General features: G+C 38.7%; 1 protein-coding gene across 5 annotated transcripts in view; it reads right to left on the reverse strand.

The window, feature by feature from the left end:
- The window catches only part of kcnab1b (potassium voltage-gated channel subfamily A regulatory beta subunit 1b), a 36,797-nt gene that overhangs the window by 3,202 nt on the left and 8,641 nt on the right, over positions 1-24,954 (reverse strand). For all 5 annotated transcript variants that reach the window (XR_003595965.1, XM_028021144.1, XM_028021145.1 and 2 more), the window contains exons 3-11: positions 15,958-16,001; positions 12,807-12,844; positions 12,045-12,124; positions 11,328-11,372; positions 9,619-9,663; positions 7,079-7,122; positions 4,696-4,782; positions 605-690; positions 64-184 (exon numbers count right to left, since the gene is read on the reverse strand). Coding sequence is in view for 4 of the 5 variants with exons in the window: in XM_028021144.1 (XP_027876945.1) it covers positions 64-184; positions 605-690; positions 4,696-4,782; positions 7,079-7,122; positions 9,619-9,663; positions 11,328-11,372; positions 12,045-12,124; positions 12,807-12,844; positions 15,958-16,001 (590 nt within the window). In the remaining variant the exon portion in view is untranslated. The remainder of the gene's footprint in view (positions 1-63; positions 185-604; positions 691-4,695; positions 4,783-7,078; positions 7,123-9,618; positions 9,664-11,327; positions 11,373-12,044; positions 12,125-12,806; positions 12,845-15,957; positions 16,002-24,954) is intronic.

Below are 24,954 nucleotides of genomic sequence, written 5' to 3' on the forward strand. Positions count from 1 at the left end.
CATCTGATGTTGACTATCCAGGACAAGACTCACTGAAAATAAATGGAAACTTGCTACACTTACCTATTTTATGGTAGAGCTCAGGAAGCTGAGTTTCCACCTTCTCCCGCTGGAAGAAATGATACTCAGCCTGCTCGCACACCGGTGGAATAAGATTAAACTGTCTGGCCACAGAATAGGCTTCCTAATTAAATGGAAAATAGAAATCGAAGAGGTAAAGAAAACATGCAACACTGACCTTTATGTTTCACGACTTTTATCTATTCCCAGAGCTGCATATATTATCATCTTTTAGCATGTTAGCCTTCTGATTTTATTAGTTTCATTATTACTTACTAAATTTTTAAAACAAAGTCAAATTTTAAGCAATGTGAAACATATATAAATTTTTAAATGTTTTTTTATGAGTTGGAAATCACATTCAATAGAAAACTATGCGGAACAAATTACATTATTTAACACATTTCTTTAGTTCTGAATAAGACAGAATGAGGCAGAGGTAGATGACGATATAATAGTAACTACATGGACTGATAAAAATGAATTAATATCGATTAATTCATCTAACCTCCCATGTCATGTAATATCTTTTGCAATGACTTACCATGATCTCCATGGCAGACCAACGAGATGTTCCCCAGTACATGGACATCCCTTGGTTGATCACATGAGTCATAGCTCTCACAATTTCTATAAAAACACAAATATGGAACACTAAATAAGTGCATTGTTGACATTTGAATATTAGTTGGTGCAACCACTGAAAGTTGGAAGACCTTTAATAAGACACAGTTTGTTTTTTTGCTGAAGCTGGCAGCTCCAGGGTTTACTTTAATTAAAACTTGTTTGTACACACATGTGACTTGCTGGGGTCACATTAGATCATTTGCGCACATGTGTGCAAATGCTGTGGGGCTGTAAGTGAAAAAGCTGCCTTGACAAAACGCTTCTTGTGCTGTGCAAATCTATAAGCGAGGTGAAACTGGGAGAGAAGTCAGCTGTAGCCTTCAGGTGTGTGTGTGTGTCTGTGATTATGACACGAAAAGCAGCAAAAATGCTCTGTTTGGTTATTTACATGCTAAGGAAAAGAGCTTTATTCACCAATCCATTTGTAAAGAACTTCCAAAATAGCTCTTAAATCAGGAAATCCTCTGGTGGTAGATCACATGAATGTCTCACTATACACAAATTATTTATTACTAAATTCAGTTTGCCTAATATTGCATTTGCATGCCAGTTAATGAAACCTCTATTCCATTTGCACAATGAAAATGCTGCTGCAAGAGTGTGAAGTTGATAGGGTGAGAATTAGGAAGAGATTTAAATCCACAGAAGAGTGAAAAAAGACAACTAATGATTTTATTTAATTACCGGAACTTTCTTTAAACCAAATTGTGCCTCAGTGAGAGACAGAGAGCAAGTCTATGTGTGTGGGAGAAGCAGGTGGGAGGGTAGAGGATCTGCTCCAAAGTGGAGGGATGGAAGACAGGATGTTGAGGGATGCGAGGACAGAAAGAAAAGAACGTGAAGCAAGAAACTGGCAAATGTGGTTTATAAAGATTCTATCTGAAAGGGGACCTGTTACTTATTATCCTTGTCTTGCTCCTCACATACCAATATCAACCGAAAACTGGAACTAAACTGCACCTCAATTCTGTTGGTAATGTGTTACTGTGTGGTCTGCAATGGACTGACGGTTTGCAGGTATATCAGAGCCAGAGGAGTAAAGTCACAGCTTAATGTGGCCACTTTTAACTTTGCTCTTGTAGAGCTGTGAATAACATCACAAATATGGTCTTTAAATTATGTGGGTAATGGTATTGTCAGCTAATGTGTCAGCTGACAATACCATGTGTTAAATTTATCGAGAAGGAAATCCATCATACCAGTGAAGGTTTTTACTCTTAAAAATTAGGTGCTCTTAGTTTTTTGGAACACGAAAATCCGACTTCAGAGAGCAAAGACATACAATGTTAACATGTTTGTTTTTAAGATTTAAAGTTTAGTTGAGATTTCCAGCACATCTTGCCAGAGTTTTCCTAAGCTGAGTAAAAAAATGGAAAAATAAAGGTTATTTGGATTAATAAAGAAACGCTTGCAACATGACAGAAAAAAAAACTCTTCTTTAAGGCAATAAACTCCTTCTGCTTGCTCATCCAAATCTCCTTTATTGGTATGCATTGGTAATAGAAAGTTGCTTGGCTTTTAGCCCGTTTCTGCATGTCCTTGAGCTCTTTCCCAGCAGCAGTGAGCCACAAAGTCTGGAACATTTGGTGAGCTCCAGCCAGCAGGTATGACAGTGCCCCCTCTGAACCGTGAAGCAATAAGTGTGAGAAAACCCTCAACACACACTAATAACTGTACATGTCTGGACAGGTGTCTCCGTGGATGTCAGTGTGTTTTTGTCAGATTTGTTCTGGAGACGTTTCTGCCTTTTAAAGCTTTATTTATATTCTTCCTGCATGCACACAGAGAGCGTGCTGCTCATCAATATATCACATCAGGGGAGATTTTCAACGCCTTGGAAAAACGCATTCAAGGTTTACGGCTCTGGGAGGGAAGGATTTGATGACAACGAAGGCAGGTGTTGAAGCTATTCTACTGAGAAGGGTGTCAAGATGCTGGGATCGTCATAAAATGATTTTATTAATGAAACTTGTATGCCTTTCAGCAGCTTTTGTGATGTTCTTTATTTAAAATCAGATGCAGGATGACTGGTTTGCAATACAATTCAGAGCCTTGAGCTGTTTGGTTATCAGGCCTTGGTGTAGCCTGATAGTACAATAATTGACATGCGTTCTGCTCCAGTAGGCAGAAATCTCAGTGTGTGTGCTGTTTGACAATTCTTATAAATGACACAATTTTTGACATGTCAGATGAAATTTCACATTGGGGGAAACCATCTTTGCAGTGCCAACTTTCCAACTGACAGGCGCAACAAAAAGTAGAAGAAAATAAACAAGAGTCTTGTGAGAAATGGTGTTAAGTAAAGAAAGAAAAAAACAGTCAGGAATATCAGAGGACTGGTAAGAGTCAAAGAAGAATAAGGCCATGGGATAAGGGACGCAGTGATGATAATAAAGACAGACTCTGCTGCCATGACATCACTTTTCGTCCCCAAGGGGACACAAGTTGTCTCACACAAGGTCGTATGTAGTTAGGGTAAAAAAAACAAAGCAAAACAAACAAACACATGCATGCATGCATAAGCACCTGTTAGTTACCACTGGATGTCCCTTTAAAATGCTACCATGCCTCCTTCAATAATTGATGTTGTTAAGTTAGTTTATATTGATTCCTGCGTGTAAAACAAGATGTGAATAACAAGTTCACCATGCTGCAGAGGTCCCAAGAGGAAACAACAACCAGTGGAAAGTATTTGGGGCACATTACAGAACTGATGCATGGCATTAATCTTACAGTGGCTACAAGCCAAAATCAAGTCAAAATGATTTTCTATTCAATAATTTATGTGAATGTTTGCAGGACTTTATTTTAGATGTTCTATTTCTTTATTACTGTAATTATACAACAGTAATCAGAAACTGTGGCAAATCTTATTTCTTGTAAAGAGCATAACAAACTTAAAAGTGTCCCAATTCCCAACAGGCATACATCTGAACATAAGGAACAACATGAATATTTCACAATACCTTATTTTTAACCATCGCTGATTGTTTTTTTAAATTACTTGATTTAAAAATAAATATTAAAAAAAGCTAATAAAATCAAAAGTAAAAGCATAAACACTTTGGTTGAAATAAAGTAAATGCTTTTTATTACTATTAAGAACTTTCTGAAACAGTAGTCAGGAGTTAGAGAGCTCAAGTTATGTTCACTAAAATATGATAATTGATCAATAAATCAGTCAGATTGACAATGAAATTTTATTACATCAAAGGAGTGAAACTATTTGAAGGGCCAAATCTGATTTGACGGGGGAGGCTGTGGGGTTTACCTGCCAGTTATCACAGCTAATAATGACAGCCAGGCCTCTGGAACAATGAGTATGACAGACTGGCCTCCCACAGTCAGCTGGTTGTCAAGGGAGGCGACAAAGGGGAAGGAAATGAGGAGCAACATATTTTTAGGAGATCAAAAAGACACCATGCCTTTAGGCAGATACCACCTCTGGAGAAGGTTTTGTGTGAAGAGACAAAAAAGAATCTCTTCAGAAGAGAAGTAATTGAGGAAAACTCTGGAAACGTCTATAAGAAATTAATAATAACATATGGTGGATGCAAAGGAAAGACATCACTGGAGCTTTGAAAAGTAGAAATCAAGTACAAGTGCACAGCGGGGCTGGTAGAAAGAGAGACCAACCCAAAAATATACCAGCCGCTCCCGAAGGAGGCAGATAATCCTGCTTCTGACGAGCAGGGAGGGCTGGGAGCGGGAGTAGCTCAGGGACCCTGTGGAAGATAGCAGTCCCACAGAGACGCAAGAGAAATAGAGGGAGACTGAGAGACGAAAATAGAGGACAAGAGGACGAGAAATGAGGCAAGATTATCATATTAACTTATGTCAGAGCGGGTCAGAGGAATTCACTTCTACTTGACTAAACAGATATAAGCCATCAGTTCAGCGAAGGCAGTGGCCTCAATAGTATTTCTCACCTTCTCATATAACAGAATGCCTCATGCTATGCTCCCAACCCTCCAACAGCCTCCAGAGGTCTGATCAAAAATCACTTACCCTCCATAGGAGTGTTGCTGTCCGTCCGGTTGGCAAAGACCACATCCACATATTCGAGCTGCATCCTCTGGAGGGAACCCTTTAAACCTGAGGTGAGAAAAATGATTAAACATGTTAGAATGATTTATGGGTTGGACAGAGCAAAGTGAAGTACAAAGCATTCAGCAGCAGCTCGCTTTTTGCATATTCATGTTCGTCAATCGAAGCAGGACCCAATCCAATTTTCCAAGCGTTTCTTGTACAATTGTACCAAAATTGTGAGCTTTCTGCAGCTTTATGCAAGCTCAATCCATGATAATGTCCTCATTAAAGTAACAACAACAAAGAGACATTTCAAAAAGCACTAGCTTGGTGAAAAAACATTAACATCGAGTCCTCATTATCCCAGGAAACTTGATGTCAGAAAATGCCAGCTAATTTAAAATATTTCAGCTCTGCCATATCTTTTGATCCCAGTTCATTTGCAAGCAAATTTAATTCTTGGATACCTAAAAAGTTTGTTCTGCTTGCCAAACGCAACAAAACGGGGCCGGATTGTTGATGACAAAGCGAGAGAAACAAGGAAAATAAAATATATATTTCACAGAGGGATTGGTACATGTTACAAAATGAATGGTATCCTGAGAAAACATCATTTTGTGAAAGTATTAAAGCAGAATTTCAAGATATCATCTAAGAAGTTAATAGTGGCTAATTGTTTTCCAAATATGTTAAATATGTGATTGAAAGTTAAGACAGTAACATTTTTGCTTTATTATGGTGAATTTTCTAAACTAGCAGTAAAAGACCCAGAACAGGTTGACGCATAAAAAAAAAAAAAATTAAAATCCTATTTAAGCATTCAAAAGCAATCTTTGATTGAAAGTAAGCATTCTTTAAACACACCACAAGTCTTAAAGATAATCCCTCTGAAACTGAGCTCGCATTCTGACAAGAAGAAATGAAAAAAAAAAACTTGTACCTGTAAAATCCTCACTCCTCTTACATAAACAATGTTAGATGTGTGTGTGTGTGGGGAGGGGGGGGTGACCCAAACATATCAAGCTCAAAGAAGACATGGAAACACAAGAAAGGTCACTATCAGCGCCTGCTCAACTTAAAACCAGATGAGAAATGAAAAGCGTACACAGGAGACTGCAACAAAGGAGGACGGCAGCGTAATAGAGACATGGAAAAGTAAGAGAGTGTGTGTGTGGCAGATTAGTGCCTTAGGCTTCTTCATCACCCACTAATCCCAGCTGAGAGATACACCACGTCCCAGTGCTGATAGAACTCCTTATACCTTTCCCTGTCATCTGCTCCCACACAATCTGAGAACCACTTTTTAACATGGATTTTAATCTGGGTTTGCACCGTCATCGCGCGGTGCTGTCAGCTGGATTAGCTGGAGTTTAAAGGGCCGTGAAGGGAATCTATTTTTGGAAGCAGAGAAAACACGGTGAACAACAAAGCAACTCTGCCGGCAACTGCAGCAAATGATGCATTTAAAATGGAAGCTCAATAAAAGTTGTTTAGTCACTGCTCAAGCTGTCAGGGAATTTATAAAAATGTTCAACACATTTTCAGCCTGTTAGAGGTTTGTTCACCTCAAGGTCAAACCAGGAGAACCTATTGTTTTGGATTAGTGAACTACAGCACCTGAACAAGTGACCTTGAAGGGCTTTTCTTTTTTTCTGCAGAAGAGAGTATCAACAAATGCTGCTCTCAGCCGGTACATTAGTCTGTGATGACACGTGTCACACCAGTTACTCTCACAAATCTGTCATTTACCGTACAATAAAACTGGGCTTAAGTAATTGATGATGATACCTTCACTTTGCTTCCCTTGAATCTCTTGCTCTCCTCAACCTTCTGCTTCTGAAACCTTGTCCCCTCTCATTCCGCCTTTCCTGGGTGCATTCGCCTTTTGTTTGGTGGGAATCGCTGCAGTGGCTGCAGTGAATGCTAATAATGTGGGAGAGGGCTGAGTCACTGTAAGAGGTGCATTGCGCTTTGGAGAGGCCAGTTGTTTCAGAAGTGGGGGCTGAGGAAGTTTTGCGCCATAAACTTGAGTAAAGTAACAATTTGGAAAAAGAGCCTGTCAGAGGAGAATAGAAGAGCGGGCACTGCTGTTGGCTCCAGCACTCCGAATGTGAATGTATAAGAAAGAAACCTGTTAGAGTAATGCGAGACAAAACATCCGACAAAGTCTGATGCACCGCTGGCCAATTCTGCTTCCAAATTCTGCTGCGTCAACACTGAAGACATGAGAAGAGACACAGACGGGAACAAGGAGGGAGGAAAAAGCAAGATAAAAGAAGGAGGTTCTGCAAGAGTGACCTAGGAGTGGGAGGGATGGTGCAACGTAAAGGACAAAACAGAGAGGAGGATTTTGGCAGATTACCTTCAATGATGTGTTTTCGGTTGAGGCCTCTCTCTGTCTCAGCTCTGAAACAAGATGAAAAAATTACAAGCTGAGAAACAGACATGAACACCTCAGCTAGAAAAACATAAGCAGACAATTAATCATGCCAGACAAGATTCTTCATTATATGTCCCCTTCCAGCCACTAAAATCTTCAACATCTGAAGCACTACCGATCACCTAAAAGAAGAAACCTACCCAGACATGGCCAACAACCTAAACTGGAAAGAGAGCAATAATTAAAGGAACCACTAGGAGGCTCAAAGCCATCCTGGAGGAGCTGCCATTGATGAGAGAAAGCAAGTCGCTTTTAAATTTTGCTGTAAGCAATGTAGATATACTGATATCTTTTAATTCTACGGCATCTATCTATTTTTAACGTTATTTCTGTTGATGTCTGTTAAACAATTGTTTTACCACCATCTGCTAAATCTTTTACTTGCTGAAGACATATCTGAAAACAAAATAATAAAAATAAAATTCACTTAAGCCAGGGAGGATGCTGTCAGGATCTCGGGTTGTTTGAATTTGTTTTGGGTTTTATTATTTGTGTTAGTTCTACCTTGTTTTTAGTTTTTACTTCAGTTCCTTCTTAATGGTTGCAGTTATGTTTGTTTCTTTGACTAGTCCTTAGTTGCTCTAGTTTTATTATGTTTTTCATGTCTAATTATTTTGTTAGATTCTTTTCCTAGTCCTCAGTGTAGGCACACTGGCACCTCAACCCCTTGTGTCACTTCCTCTTCTCCTCTCTTTCCTCAGCCTGCCTTCTGCGCTCTCCCCTCACATCTACAACATGTTAGCTCATCAGCCCAGGTCTTTTGTTCAGCATTCAACCTCCCAAGACTTAAGCACCTCATTCTCAGTCACTCCTCGCTATTTCCTAATATTGTCAAGTTGGTGGTTCCTTGGATTTATGGTTTGCGTTCTGCCCAGGTTCTTTGTGGATTTTGTAAGTTTTCATTCACTGTTTTTATTAAATATATTTCATACATTTTTTTCATCATCTACTCCATGCCTCTGCTGTTTAGTATTATAACCCCCAATCAACCAACAAACAAATCATGTCAGATGCTTTTTCTTTTACCTACATTCAGCAGATCCAAAGGCATAGGAAGGTGTTTAATTTTGAAAAACAGAAATTCTGGAAACAGTGACTTCTTTTGGACAGAATAATCCCCTTCAATGTGACCTTTCAGCCTTGTAAGTTTTACATTCTGTGTGATACAGAAAAGTTAGTTATTTGAGGAAAGTGAAGAAACTCAGAACAAATAAGTTATCACGTCTAACTTCCCTCTTGTGTCTCGCTTTGTGACAGGTCTGATTTCCACTTTACCTTTGGCTGTATTTCTCACACACTCCCACGGGGGATACCTGACTGTGTGGCTGCTAAATCTTATCTGACATATAGCTCTGTATTTCTTGAGGCAGTATTGCAAGAGTAGTTTGTATGGAAATATTTGTTGCAAAAGATTGTCAGTCATTTAACTTTTGTTTACTCATTTATACTGATGTGTTAATCATGACTGTACTTGTAGAAGGCATGCCATTCCCTATCAGGGGACAGCAATGCTATTCCCTGATAGCATTGCTGAAAGAGCTATTGCTCCTATTATCTATGTTTTTCTTGCTAGTAGAAAGTACTCCTGGCTCATGCTGTGTTTCTACCCAAGATAGAGCCATTGATGGAGCTTTTACTGAACTGAAATTGGCATGTTTGTCTTAATAAGTGCCTCAAGATCACATTTGTTACAAAATGGTGCTAAACTGATCTTACACTTTGCTCAATTTCAATTATTTCAACATTTCTGCATTGGCCTCTTGCTTCTAGCTTGGTTAAAGTGCAAACTTTGAAATTTCTTTCTTTACATCATATTGTCAAGTAATCTTACATTTGTGCAAGCATGTGGGAGGCATGCATCACATATGCAAATATAATGTGAAGCAGAGATGCTCGCCAAGACTCTAGTGAGTTAAATAGTTGTTCTCTGAATGCATCTAGGATGGAAAGAGATTTTAAATACATTGACACTTGCCTGAGAGAGTGATTTTATATAAAAATTTCACAATCTTTTTACCCTCTGTAGTGACTTAAACTATATTTAAAGAAAACCAAAAGAAGAATGTGAAAGCACTGGTGGATACCCGATTGCCTTGGTGAAAACCTGAAGGCTTATTGGAGGGAGGGGGAATGTGACTAATGTGGACTGAACTCACAATATTTCAGCATGACAGCAGGAGCAAATATGACGTGTGCCCTGAGGGATATAGATGTTAAATACAACATGGAAACAGAAGCAAGATGGGGGCTTGCTGTCGTTTTTTCCAGCGTAATGCCCTGTGTGTGCACCTGTGGATTTCCCCTGAATGTCTGATTCAATGCCATGAGGCCTAGAGCTGGAGGCAAAAGTTTCACGTCTAGCCGGCCATTAGTCATATAGTCTGAGCATCTGAGCTGGAAAATTGACATACACATATAGATATATGTAAAAACAATTTGCATGCCCACAGAAATGCACTTACTTTCCTCCCCAGTAGAGCTTTGTGGTGATCACAAGGCTGGATCTCCTAAAGGAAGCAGACACATCAAAGGGGAAAAAGGCTGTTTAAAATATTAAAGAGATGATTTTGTTTTAGCGTTAAGGTGAGTCTGGTATTATGCTACTGTGTGTACACCCAAGCAAGTGAAGCAATCAAATTTATGAATGACAGGAGTGTTGTTCAGTGATCTTACACCCTGCTGAGAGAAGTGGCAGACTGTGCGCCTCTTTCACATCAATTTCGAGGCGACGCATTGGGAAGTCTCTGAATGCTAACAATCAAACTCCCACATACCTTCCATGCTTGAATTGATCAATAATTTATACACATTCAGAGTCTGGGTGAAATACAGGCTATAATATTGGTAAACCATGTACAAGTGTGTAATGCTACAAAACCTCAAGTTTTTAGTAATTAGTGAACACATTGCTATGCAGAGCCTGCTAAATTTAACATGCAAATGCTGTGGAAATGAGACTCTTGATTAAGTGCTTATTACCTACATATAATAAATTTTAGGTGACATACTATTATCATGAAATATGCACCTTCCATTATTTCACCACACCATTTAGATACTTGAAAGCAAAAGCAGAAATAGATTAAGTGATGTTGACCATTTTTTAAGAGATTATATATCTTATACATATACACATTTTTCCAGATATTCTACCTCAAAATATAATCTGGTTCTGTGAGGAGGAGGGGTCTGATTTTATGACTGATATGTAATCAGGGACGACCAAGCTTCCAAAGATTGGGGGAACTATTATTCCCACCTCAAAATAAAAAGTTGTGCCATAGAAAATTTAAATAATTATTACATTTCCTTTTTATAAATGTTATCCATTTTAACTACACTAGATCATGAGTCTAGTATTAATAAATTTAAGATTGTTTTATTTTTACACCAAGAGAAATTAGGTTGTGATGAACCATCCACAAAGTCAACAATAGCGGGTAGGGAGAGGAGACGGTGGTGAATTGCAGCACAGATGGTGTCAGAGTCTTTGACCTCCATTTGTAAGCAGTGAGGTCTCATCAAGTCCTCTGACAGCCACTGTTGTCATCAGTTTATACTCCCATACACTCACTGGTTAAGCTTGGACAACAACACGGTCAGTTTTTTTTAAACCAAAACTTGTTCAGATATAAATTTTAATTAGTCTTAAACTATGCCTCTTTGTAGCGTTAACACTGTGTGTTGTAAAACTTGACTGAAATGTGTCCATTGCCTTGATGTCCAAAGCCTGTGTGACTTAATAGATGAACAGCAAATCCTTTGGGTTGTGTGGGTTTGCAGACGTGTTGCGCTTGTTCAGGCACATCCTGGTGATGGTAAATGTGCCTGGGATGTGGGGAGTCTAGAGGACGTCTCATTGCTTCGGCCTTACTCTTTCTTAAGCTGTTTCTGTGCGGTTTTAATGGTGTTGAGGGATTTTTTTGCATGTTCATCAGGGACTGGTAAGTACAACTTTTATTAATGTAGGCCATTAAGATCATTGCATTTTAACGAGAGACTAATTTTTCTCCCTAAGCATCCTGACAAAGTGGACATGCTTTATAATGTCAATGTTTCAGCAGCTTTGCACAGTATTGCACTAAACCGGGATATTTTATTCTGAAGAGAAAATAAGAGACATTTTCATATGGTTAGAGTTGTTGCCGTTTGCCTGGTGTCACTACTTTACCTCCAGCACTTCTTCTTGATGATATTTCCCAAGATAATCTCTGCTCTGTGGGAAAAGATGGAATTAAAAACATGATAAGATACAAAACCAAAAGCAACACAACCAAGGACTGATAAGATTAGATTAGATTGCACACATCGCCCCTGCATGAACATGAAAGTTATCGGTTGCTCATCTACAACCCGATTAAAAATCACAGGTAGAACAAGAGAACAGATAAATGACTCTTGGACAATATGCATGAATTCCAGCAGCAACCTTGAAATTAATTTTTATCGGCTACTTGTCCCTCATCATTCAACAAGATGATGTCTAGATAGGAGGTAAGATTGAGCTGGGGACATAAAATCGAGGTGGTGGTGATGAATAAGCTATAGCTGCTCCCAGATTAATCCTCACACATGGAAATAATGGACATAGGAGAAAAGAAAGAGAGAACATAGATATATGTGAACAATATCTGATTTATCTAATTGCCTTAAAGAAAAAAATAGCTGAAAAAAACGTAAGCAGAAAAGCAAATAAGAATGATTAGATTTAGCGAAAATCAAACAAAATGGAGTTCTGAGCACCCGAATGAATAAAAAAATTTAATCAAAATTGTTATAATTAATTAAATAAATTAGGATTACTTTTTTAATCAACGCCTTGTGAAGAATAACAACAGAAAAAACAAGGAAAGTGTTGGGAAGATTGCAAACGGGAGACAAAACTCACTTTCCCCCAGAGTAGACTTCGGCCGTATCGAACAGGTTGACCCCACTCTCATAGGCAATGGTCATCAGCTGCTCTGCTACCTGAGAGACAGGTGACAGGCATTGGGTTTTTTTTTAATGACACTCACAATGGTGACCTGAACTCAAGCAAAATAGTGACTCACATTTCATCTCAAAAAGGGAAGGGAATTCCCAAAAGAAACAGAGGAAGTGCAAATCTGTTCACTTCTGAGACACAAACCACCACTGGCTGTTTGTGGGTTAAAGTTGTTTACAACACAGGATGCTTCCTCAGACAGTTCTGACCTAATTCTTGTGCCTTCATTTTACCAGTAGGAAAGAACAGGATCAGACAGGAAAACTGATTTTAATATGCTTTCCCCAATTTTTGTATTTGCAATTAATTACTTCCTCCCAATGGTCATCCATCAGTGATGAGTTGTCCTCAATTCAGTAGCCTTTTTATCCCTTTTACTGCAAGGTCGGGTCAGACCATTAAAAGTTTTCTTCTGACAGTGAAAAATGAAGCATGCCCAGTTGGCCTTGCTGGACACCTCACCGTTCGCTGTGATATTATTGAACTGATAGCAAGACAATAACAGCGGTCTACACACACCCACACTGTTTTATATGCAGCTGCAACAAATTGCTACCACAGGTTGTGAACCGCACACCATTTACTTGACCCAGTTGGGTTTAAAAGAATGAAAACCGGCATTTGCTCTTGAGCTGCAGCGGTAATGGAAGTGACATGAAGCCTTACCTCATCAGAGATCTGACCTCCAAATGTTACCCATGTTCCTGTTGAAGGAAATACCAAAAGTCAAATCTAAAACAAAACACATATGCAGGACTCTCTATTTATGATCAGTTGTTTATAATTTTAACATTTTTGGCACAGTCTCATGACAAAATGCCTACTGTCCTAAAGCCATTACTGCCAAATGTCAGCTAAACGTTTATTAAAGAGAAACATGTGTTTTTGGACATTGAAAGGAATATTTGTTTATTTATTTCATCTCGCATAAAAACATTACAGGGATTCAGCAGCAGCAATATGATGTGCAGAATGACTTGACACATTATAAGTACGTATTTGCTTGTCAGTTCCATCAGCGTCCAACAGACACAAATACCTTTAGGAGCAGAAGGAAACATCAATATAAAAAAATGAAGTCTGATTAAATAAAATAAATATGTGCATATATTCAAACCGCATCCAAAAATAGCTAATTAATAATAATAAGTAAAAAATTTTTGCCCCTCCCAGTCTAACCATTCCAAAAGGCTTCTTTTTTGTTTTTGCAAAGGAATATAGGATAAAAAACTGTTTTATGAATCTCAAATAGTTTTTTTAAAAGTCTTTGCTTAGTGTTAAACTACACAGTCCAAGGATTCAACATAAAAATTAAGTGCAACCAAGAGTCCAAAACAGTATAACCCCTCCCCCCCCCAAAAAACAAACAATTTAATTAGCATTGAGTTGGTAGCTGTAAACCAGATGCCTTCATCAGTGTCATTAATCTGTCACTTGCAAAAAGGCAGCAACAATTTGTACAATGTGCAATTGGTGTTTTTCTTTTTCTCATATCGTCCCCAATAAAAGGACTCCCTGGGCGGAGAGCCATATGACCAAAATGAAAAACTGTTTCCAGGGTATTTGCACATTAATGTAACAAAATGAGGGCTTTTGGCGAATTCATCTTCTCTTTTCAATGTTTTGCTGCCTGAACACATGAGACAAAGCCCATAACCATGTCTCACTAATAAAAAATAATGGAAAATTTGGTGTTAAATCATTAACCAACTGTGCAGCAATGCAGCAGATTGGTGTAGGCGCAGTCTGAGTTCTCCCAGCTGGCAATGGCAAAAACACAATCTGCTTAATTTACAAGACTGACCAGCTGAAACAGGGTTTTCAAATGGTAATAGTGGAAATTTCATTTAACATTCATCTTACTGTAAAGACTGGGCCTCAGGGGATTTGTACACATCATAGTAGCAGTTTCTCGTTCCTTTTGGATACATCACTTGTATCAATACTATTCTCTTAGAACATTATCATTTGCTCTCGTTGTGTCAATGAAAATGAACTAAACTTATGAAAGCTGAGTAGTCATTTCCTATAATACTGAAGGTCCTGATTTTATTGCTTGATCAATTCACATTTATTCATTGCACACAAACATCTAAAATAAATATGGCAAATACTTTGAACTTTGCTTATGAACATCGCAACTGTTAGACTCTAAGTCTAAGTCTAACTGAGAAAAAATGTAACTGTAGATTGTATTGGATTGGAAAACACTTCCAGAATCAACTGTAATCACGGAAACAAAACAAAGAACTTTGACTATCATGGAGTCAGGACTTTCATTTTGATTACCCTAATGATACTTTCATCGACATAAATACTGACTTTTGAGAAATGAACCATTCTGAGGTAGTGACTCACTTTTGTAGCCTTTTCACCAGGTTTTGCAGTTTGTACTAATTGTTTTTAAAAATGCACAAGGAATTGTGTCGGTGTCAGAAATGAGCCAAAACGACTACAAAAAACTGTTTGATTGAGACACTCTAATATTTAATGCTGGATTTATTTATTTACACACTTATTAGTTGTATTTGAACCTTTTTTATGTTTTTCATTTTGCTTTTATGTCTGATGTTGTTGTCATCCTTGCAAAAGATGCAGCAGAGACAGACAGACTGATAGACCGATAGACCAACAGACGCATAACTTTCTCTCATGCAAAGTCACACCTTCTTCGACTGACTCTGCTTATTGCAAATCATGCAAAATTAAAAGGCCAGCAGGAGACCCACACCAAGAAATGTTCTTCATATTATTCTAATTATCTCCTCTGTTTGTAGTTTTTTTTCACTAATCTAATTTGGCGCCAACTTAGACCACCAACTGAGCAAATGCTCAGGAAAATTACCGCTTCTAAGAGTTGCTTAAAATGAACTGAACAGATTTCATATTCATATTCCTTTATTTAATCAGGTAAACCCTGTTGAGATCTAGATCTCATTTTCAAGAGGGACCTGAGCAAAAAATTTGCAATACATAGCAACCTGGTTACAAGATAAAAACAATTAATACATATGCACAAGTATAAAACAATAAAAACAATTTAAAAACAGATAAAATGTCAAATAAAAAAATTTACATGTATGTTTTAAATAGATATATTTTTAGAACCTTATGCTCAACTGCTTTTCTTAATGGTCTTTTTCAGAAGGCTGGTAAAATAAAATGTTTTGCTCAAGGGCTCTGCAGCATGATAGAAAGCAATCTGTTTTCTTTTTGCTGCTGGAGGTCTTTTCTCAATATTCAGCTGTTGCTCAGTGTGCTGGGATAAATCTTTAAGAAAAAAAAGTCGATAGGAATGATTAACTGTTTCATTTAAAATGTTTCCTCTTTGGTTGGTGAGCCAGGGCAACATTCTATCATTTCTGTGCCTTGTAAAAATATTTTTACTTGAAGGCTACAACCCCTTGAAGAACAGTGACACAAACACATGCACGCACACGCCCACAGCAGTGAAACACAATATCCCACAAGCGTTCTACTGAATGAATGAGGACGAAAGAGAGACTTTTCCTGAAGGTCTGGATCGGATATGTGTGATAGAGAACTTTGTTTACTGAAAACCCCTCCGTTGATTAAATATTAACAAGGAAACAGTTAATGTTCTCTAAATGGCTCTTTTGTCTCTCATGGCTTTCCATAAAAATTAAAAATGAATGAGGTTTAGAATGGGGTGAGATAATATGATTGATTTAAAGGCGGTCTGATTCCGACCTGCTGGCCTCCTAATCAATCACTCAGACACATAATTAAAACTGGGTAACACCTGGTTGTTTTTGAAGTCATTAGATATTTGCTAATTTTAATGAAATGTACTCACCAAGACCCAGACAGGAGACACGTAAACCAGATTTCCCCAGGTTCCTGTGAAATAAATCAGACGTTCATTTAGACAAAACTACAAGCTATAATCTCTATATGCCATCATTAAATTGTGACTGTAATTACTAGGCTGCCCCTTAATATACTATGATTTTTTTTAACACTTTGTTTGAAAGACGCAGAAAAGAATGCCTCTTTGAGATAAAGAGAAACACCCACACTTTGATATTTTCTCAGGTAGTCCCTTAGTAAAAGTTTTAATGTGTTAGACCAACACAAAGCAACATTATAAATATTACTAAAAAAATGGGAAAAGTGTGACATATGTATCAAGACCTCCTTTTCTTTGTTTCAACCACACATGAAGGTAAACCTCAACCTTTCCCAATAGGCTGTCTACAACATGGAACCATTCACAACATAAAAACATCTTTAGACAAGAGCGAATGTTCACCTTCAAACAGCATGGCAACCCAAAACATGCAGCCACGGGAATAATGGAACGGTTCAGATCAAAGCTTCCGATTGTGGGAGATTGGCCTAGTCAAAGTCAAGACCTACATAGAATTGTGATTAAGTGGAAGGAATTAAAAACTGATATTCGCATATTCGTTCTTCCCAATCTGACCAAGATTGATCTATTTTGTAAACAGGGACTAGATGAAATTTCACTCTCTAGACATGCAAAGCAGGTACAGCTATGCCTCAAAAGAATTTAGAAGTATTTGCAGCAGCAAGGTGGTTCTGTAAAGTGTTCACTCATGATGGTTGAATACAAATGAAAAGCAGAGCTTTCAGTTTTTTGCTGAAAATAATGGAAAAGCACCTAACATTTACTTCAGCTTCCACTTGTGGTTGTGAAAAGAGGTAGGAATACTTTCTGAAGGAACTGTGCGCAGCCGGAGACAGTGATACCACTTGCTTTATGGCAGCAAGGTTTTCGGTGTGCCGCTTTTTGACAGATGTTGCCCTTTTCTTCTGCTCCGACCTTCCTCACATGATTGCGTCTTATCCTCTGAGTATCTGACATCTTCCCACAACAGGAAGCACACCGGTCCTGAGGCTCTTTGCTGTTATTGTGTTTACCAATAAGGTGCAGACGTTCATTCCTGAGCATTCATGTTGCATCATGTCAGTTTCTTTTCTTCCCCGGCTTCGTTCTTCCTTCGCATCTGTAAACCCATGAACAAACATCAAACATCTGCCTGCCTGATTACAGTTAATTTAGCTGCAGCTGACTCGTCCCATTACATCCCATTGCCAGCTGAGGCACCAGACTCCTTTCCGTGCTGCCTTTTATTCAGTTTCACGTTTAATTTCTGGTTTTAAAATCTGTGGCCCATTAAGTCCACTGAGAGAGGAGCTAATGTGGTGCAAGCTTTTAATTGCGAAACACAGAAAACGACTGCAGGAGCCAATTGTTCTCCCTGTGGCCACCACAGGTGTCTTCCCGCAGTGTGATGGATGGGGACTCTAGACGAAGGAAACTGCAACAGGGGGCTCCACAACGCTACAGGGGCAGCCTCTGTCATCCATCTGTGGAAACTATTACATTCCAAGGGCAGACGACCACACTCAGAGCTATCATCGGCAAGACATTTGGTTTTGAAAAAAACAAAATTAAGTGAATAAAGCTTCCAATTATAGCGTCGGCACTCTGTCGTCTGCTCTGCTTTGCAGGCACTAACTCATTACAGCAAAGGCTGTAAAACACCGACAGCAGTCATTTTCTTGTGCCCGAAAACTGTGCCTGTCGAATTGAAGGGGGAGTGATTCAAAGCCTCTGCCGTCTTACACACACTGCCCTCAGCCAGTTCAATTAGCTGCTCAAAGTTAAGATGCAGAAAGCTAAGTTCGAATGAGCTCTGAAAGGTAGGAGAGGCAAAACTATAAAAATGAGAGGATTTACATGCAAACACCAAATGTGTAATTAGGGCACTACGAGACAGATCTCACAGTGCGGATGTGCTCTTGTCTGTAAATCGGCAGAGAAGTCTGGAAATTGTAGCCTCATCCTCTCTGATGTATTATAGAATGAGAGAGAGCTCTAATCCATGAAAGAGTAGGGGGAAGGGTGGGACTGATGTGTTTCATCCAGTCTGCATGGGTATGGTTGGAGTTCGCTAAGGATCAGGCTGACTTTTGTCGAGGAATGTTCATTGCAGCATTTAATGCAAATGGCCCATGGTAACGCATCTGTTTAATTGTAGAGACAGATGCAGACTGTTTACACATTCGTCTTGGGTCTGCATTGATTCCGTTTTTATGTTTGCAGAATTACTGGAAGCACTCCTTCCCACAAATAAAAGAAAAGACGTAGTAGTTTTTTTTCTTTTTTTTTAACAAGGCTGACTTTGTCTGGAAAGCTGTGCTGTATAGCAGCTTTGTGTTTAGACTTTGTTGGTTAAAGGAATAGTTCAAGATTTAATCTAATAATCGTTGATAAAAGTTGTTAGTAAAGGTTGAAAAATTGTCACAATTCTTGGCTTCATTTGTCTAAAATCTTAAAAGTAATATTTCATTGAGTTGTCATTTTCACAGTCTTTGTTTCAAAGAGAGTAATGCCCTCACTAGTGACTAGTTAATTATCAGAAAATCTTGGTTTGTTTTTTTATAAGCTAACATCCACACTCTGATAAAGCAAGAGTTAGCAGCAGCAGCCTTTTTAAAATCACTCTTATGTTGTCCAACTGTAACAAAGCCAGGTAAATTTTTTTCATCTTATACCACAAAGACTAAAGCAATGTTGAGTGTATAAGTAAGAAAAATATCAGTCAGCAGATTTTAAATTTAGATATTGAATCACAACCTAGATTAAATACTAGGACAGTTTTGATATAGGAGATACTTTAAATGGTAAATGGTAGATATTACCAGTGCTCTTTTCAAATAAATCTCACTTCGAAAATCCCAAACTATTCCTATAAGCTAAATAAGCCATCTTTGTGGTCAGTTTCAAAACCAGACAAGCGTTTCAAATGTTAATATTATTGTGTTCCAGTGTGTTTTCTGGGGAAACAGGAAGCAGCAGCATCCACATTTGTTTGTCAACCAGAAAGTTCAATAGTTCTTACAATACTGGCACACAGTTAAAAAAGCTAATGGCTGAAGGCATTGGAAGATAAAATCAGTAACGAAAAATCATTTTCAGCACAGGAAGGAGAAGTACATAAAGAAAAGCTTCTGCATGTTGGAGATGGGAGAAAAAGAAGTGCTGCCGTGCCTCAGGCATGATCTTGGAACGTAAACACACCAAGAACCTGAGATTTTGTTTGCACAATCACACACATCAACAGTTTTGCAAGCCACTCAAGGTTGCTTGGCCTCTCACGCTTGGATGGTGCCAGAAAGACGCCTTAAAGTAAAATGACAAATGAGTCATTTGATGACGCCCACTCACACAAACGTGTCACCACTTATGAGCATCCTGCGAGCTGCTGCGCTGGATGCACTTCTATTCTTAGTGGATCTGATACATTATGCTTAATATTGAGGCTAAGCCATCGGAGGAAGGGCCTCTTGGTGTGGAAGAATGTGTTTTGTTTCCTAGAAAGTACTTTTATTGCTCACAAGTTGCACTGGATGATTTCTTCTAATTGGATTTTAAACCAATATTGTTGGCAAACATTCCTGCCGAGGTCTTGAATAAATGGATGAAACTTCTTCCTCGCAGGGGATTAACGTAGACTAAGCAAACCCACACAAACCAACCTTGTTAGGCGAAGGGATTAGACAACACCTACCTCCTCAGTTCCCACGGCTCTCTTGGTGGCAACCATAATGTTGTTATCAAAAGAGTTCAGTGTAGAGAGATAGGCGAGATATGCTGTGAGTGTAATAAAATCGAAAGGAAGCGTGGTTGGATGGTTTGTGTGCATACTAAATAAAGCACATTAAGGGAAATGTCTTGATTTTTATGATAATCCTAAGCATATATGGTTTTAATGAGAAGCATGAAAGACGTAGCTGAGGGAAATAAAGCAGAATGAATGATGAAGGGAGGAATACAGAAACAAAGTCATTTGAAAAGGTTGCACAATTCTAGGTCCAAGACTCAAGACCCTGCAGACACCCTCTAAAGATAAAGAATTCTCTCTCACACAGAATAAGAGATAGGAAATGACAGCAAGTTCCCCACAGCGCGCTGCACAATGAAAATGTCTGTATACTGGGTTTGTGTGTGAGTCTGAGAGTGTTTGTAATGAAGAGCTTGGACATGGGTTTTTGTTTAGTTTCTCCACAGGGTCAAAGTCAACATTGTCGTCTCAAATTTAATGCAGCAGGGATGGTCTTACACAAGCAGATGTATGTTTGCACACTGCTATTTTAAACAGACTTCTGGTCTTTTCTGTAATTTAATCCCAAAGAAACATTGCATATTGAATTTTCATTTCATTTCTTTGATTTTGGTCATTTGGCATAACAAAGGGACAAGAAACAATCCAGTCATCAATTATATTCACAAAATGACTGAAAGATGAAGGTCGAAACTCTTTATTCATTTAATGGCGACCCCAACAGTTTCTATGAAATAATTGTGAACTGATAGAAGTTGAGGTGAGTCTCACCCTAAATAACTCTTTAATGTTTATCCTTTGAGTGTTCTGGACTTCTTATGTCTGCGGACAGACAAAAATTGTAAAGGGGAAAACTAAAAGGGAAAAAATAAACATGCAAGAGTCGATCTTGGCATGGCATCCTCGAAGATTTAGGATCCCTATGGTTGTCTATGGTTTATTATTCTTGAAAAAACACAGCTGCTCATCTTTTAACTAAAGCAAGAAAAATACTTCTAATCACTTCTATTTTAGCATCGCTGCATTGGCTGCCTGTTTACGAGTTGATTTAAATATTCTTTGGTTTTTAAATCTTTGAATAATCCTGCTCCACCCTCCACCAGACCAACTAATCCTGGATGTATTGAACACGTGAAGGAAGCTCAGACTTTCATTGACCTTTGACCCAGCATTAGAGTATTTTAATTGTTTTATCTACTGTATTTTCATTGTTTAATGTTGCTTTTATGCTTTTCATAAAATGTTATATTTTGTGTGTTATTTTTATACGTTTCTCTTTGCTCATTATTTCACAGTTTAGAACTGTCCTTAAAGTGATCTGGATTTGATGTAATGGACCTTTAAAAAATCTAATTCTATTGCAGTGGCATAGTTTCATACTGAAAATAAAACAACAACAAAGCACCTATTTCTTCAAGCTACTCTTCAAAATGGGAAAGATAAGAACCATTCCAGCTAGTTAAGTATGAATTACTTGACAAAACATGCGCCTTAAAACTGAGAGCAACAAAAAAAAGTCTCATTTATCACAGAAATTGACTGAAGAAGACTGAATGAGGTCCCAAATTTAATCTTGATAGTTTGGAGAAATTGAGGATGATGAGAAGGTAAGAAAAATCTCCACATGGTAACGAAATGCACCAAACAAGGTCAACTGACTTGTGGAGCTTTCTGTGACTTTGCCAGGAGGAAACACATAATTGGAATCACCTGCTTAAATGAACCTTTTTTTTTCTTATTACCTTGTCTGAAGTAGCTTTGTCAGAATAATTTTGAAAGCCAGGATAGACTAGGAAAAATTTATGCATTTTTTTTTTTTAATCAGACCCACCTTGTCTTTCTGTGACCTTTTTCCTTTTTTTCTGCTAAGAACTTAGACAAAGGCTTCGATTTATTCCAGAGTCTCACTCTATCAGAACAGTCAATCTGTTCAAGTCAGCCGGCGTGCATTGTGGTCCTTTTTTTACAGATACGGCATTCAGCGAGGATTACACGCATGCAGAAAGGCTTTCTTTCTGTTTTATCGCCCCCCAATTATCTCTGTGTTTACAGTCTGTTTGGAGCCCGATTAAGAAGAAAAAGGTGGAAAAAAGAGAAAGCCTTCTGCATGAGCTTAGAACAAACATTATGCCTGCAGAAAGCAATTTTGCTTATGACCTTTAATTAAAATGTGGTTGGCTCATGCAACTTCCTGGAGTTTTAAGTAGGAGGACTGCTCACTGCTTATCCTTGGGGGCCTCTTTGGTCTTTAGGCAGAGAGGCAACTCCATGCTGGAGGGCTCCTGTTGCGCAACAGCCTTGCTCATATTATTAGTAATTCACATAACAGCTGAGAGAAGCACAGAAGTTAATGGTGCTGAAAAATAAAATTCATTTATTGTATTAAGGGTTGACGGAGACGAAGGGGGAAACACCGCTAAAAACAATCTGGCCCTGAAAGCATCACGATTGGTTACATGAGGGCACACATGCATGAAGTCGTGCACATTTGCGCGCATGTATACACACCAATAATCTCTCCAGCTTTGCTTCATAACGAAAACACAAGGAGAATACGCAAAAGCGGCCAGCAAAGAAGAGAAGAATGTCTGGGAGGTTTTTTTTGTGGTCAGAAATGCTGGTACAATATGCATGCTGTGCAATCCCAGGGGTTCACATGATTTAAATAAATGAGCTGCCATCCAAAGAACACAGCAGATTTCTTGCTGACTCGCTGCTTAAAATGTAAAAATAATCTATGGTAGAATGTGCTGGAAATGTCCTTGACAAACCTCCCCTACAAAACTGTCTGTACAATAGCAGAAAAATGCAAATCGCTGGTTATTTTCAGTTCCACTCTGATGAGATCCCACTTAAAAACTTGGGACTAGGGAGAAATTAGACTGTTTAGCAGAATCCAGTTTCACTAATAATTTCCCTGCAAGGCCTGTGGTAGTTCATTGCTTTATTAAATAGAGGGGACTCCGAGGAGGAAAATATTGAAACTAATTAAAACGATAAGCGCACGAGACGCATTCCGTGAATGCAAGAGTGATTTTCGCTCTCAGGCTGATTCTGTCTAACAAGCAGGACAGCAATCACTAGAGTTCAGTTTTAAAGTTTCATTCGACTTACTTGTGGGCTTTTATTGCCAAAAGCTTTGAATGTACAGCACCAAACCCATTTTCTGACTAGCGCAGAGAAAAAAAAAAAACTCTGCTTACACAGATGTATACGTGCAAACTCACTCTCTGCTGGTTGCCGATAAGCCTCAACAGAAAGGATTTCTGCGTCATTCTGCTGTGCAACTTTAAACCATCCAAGCAGCTTCATCCTCAGGCTCGCAACACTGTCAAAAGGCTTAATTGAGGCAACCAGGGCCTCTCTACTATTAACAAAACATTTTTTCCCCCAGTGCCTTGCAAAGGTACTAACAGCTCTTAAAACTTTCTAGTTCTCTGTATCACAATCACAAATTTGAACGTACTTTGTTATGATCTTATGCAACTGACTAACATAAAGAAATACCTAAAAGGAAAAGAAAAAATGAGCCATGGTTCTGATTCTTTTTAGAAATAAATCTGAAAACTAGCATGCTATGAATTCAGAATCTTTGTGCTCATACAATTTGATAGAAAAATTCAGAAGTCACCTAATTATTTAACAGAGTTGAACTGTGGGTAGTTTAATCTCTGTGCGGCTTTCTGTGAAAGTCTCAGAAGTTTATTAGAGAGCATTAAAAAACGATCAGCGAATACAGCAGTTAAGTCAGGAGAATGTTCTGGACAAGTTTAAAGCTAATTTATAAAACAATATTCCAAGATGTTATAATTTCATATACCAGTATTGAATTCCCCTTATGAAAATGGAAAGTCCACAAAACATCTCCAAATCTACCAAGACATGGGTTCCTCCTAAACTAATGGACATCATTACTCAGAAAAGCTACAAAGAGGCTCAAGGTAATTCTGGAGGAGCTCAGGTGACTATTTGTCACGCACTCAATCAGTCTGCTACCTATGGAAGAGGGACGGGAAAACATGGTGATGGCAGCATCAAGCTGTGAGGAAGTTTTTGCTGAGCAAGTCAGAGAAGCTGGTCAGAGCTTATGGGAAGGTGGATGGAGAAGAGAAAATGTTAGAGATCACAAAAAACTTGTACTGGGAATGGGTGTCAGATTGTGTTGTGGTGAAGACACCAACTGGCAGGCTAGCAATGAGTCTACCCTTTAATAACATAATGATACAAAAATGTTGCATTGGTAGAGCATGCACCCCATAAACCAAGACCTAGATGCAGCCAGAATTTAGGTTTATGGCAGCAGCATGACAGGGTACTGTACCTGTGCTAATTATATATGTTAGGCTGTAAACATGCTTTTATGTTTTCTTTATTGGAGACAAAGTTAAAAACATAAAAAATCTTGAAAAGTAGCAACGAGGGAACACTGCAATTAGAAGGATCCTATATTTGGATCACCATGACAGCGAGAATGCCGGGGGTGGTGGTATTATTAGTTTAGGCCTGCTTGCTGTGCACTCCACTTTTCTGCTTCGACTTGCTACGCCTTCAGATGTTCCCAGTGTGAAAGCTCAATGCCACACGCATCAAACGCACATCCATGCACTGATGTGCTTGAACCTAATGTGCCAGGAAGGGTATACGCCCACAACTCTCGTTTTCGGGAGAAAGAAATCTCTGTGAGATTTGTTAAAACCACGAGAGAACTTCAAAGAATTTGTACAACACAGGTTCGGTACTGAACTTGGCTTCACTTCTAGGGGAGAAAAAAAGAACGAGATTCCCTGTCAGGTAAGATCCAATTCAAAAACAGATGCTGAACCGCTTAGAACGACAAAAATCAACAGACTTTTGTCGAGAACCCAAGAAATTGGCCATTTTATGGTTGTCATGGAGATGAGATAAGAACGTGTGACAGGCACTTATCACAGTTTAGCCACTGTGCATCAAATCTGCATCTTTCGTGTGAACTCTTTCATTCTGTTCCATTCCTAGTTTCTACCTTCATCCTTTCTCCTCTCTCTCGATCTGGCCTCAGTAAACGGTGATGTCACTCTCTCTGGTGAGGTGAAAACTCCCGCTTTGCTCCCACGGTCTGGGTTAAGAGCCCACTTGTGGAGATAAGAGAGCATTGTTTACTTGGCCCAGCTTTGTTGCAACTCCCACACAAACGCACACACGGTGAGCTCCGCCACCCG

The sequence above is a fragment of the Xiphophorus couchianus genome, chromosome 6, assembly GCF_001444195.1.
Source record: "Xiphophorus couchianus chromosome 6, X_couchianus-1.0, whole genome shotgun sequence".
In the NCBI taxonomy this organism is placed as follows: Eukaryota; Metazoa; Chordata; class Actinopteri; order Cyprinodontiformes; family Poeciliidae; genus Xiphophorus; species Xiphophorus couchianus.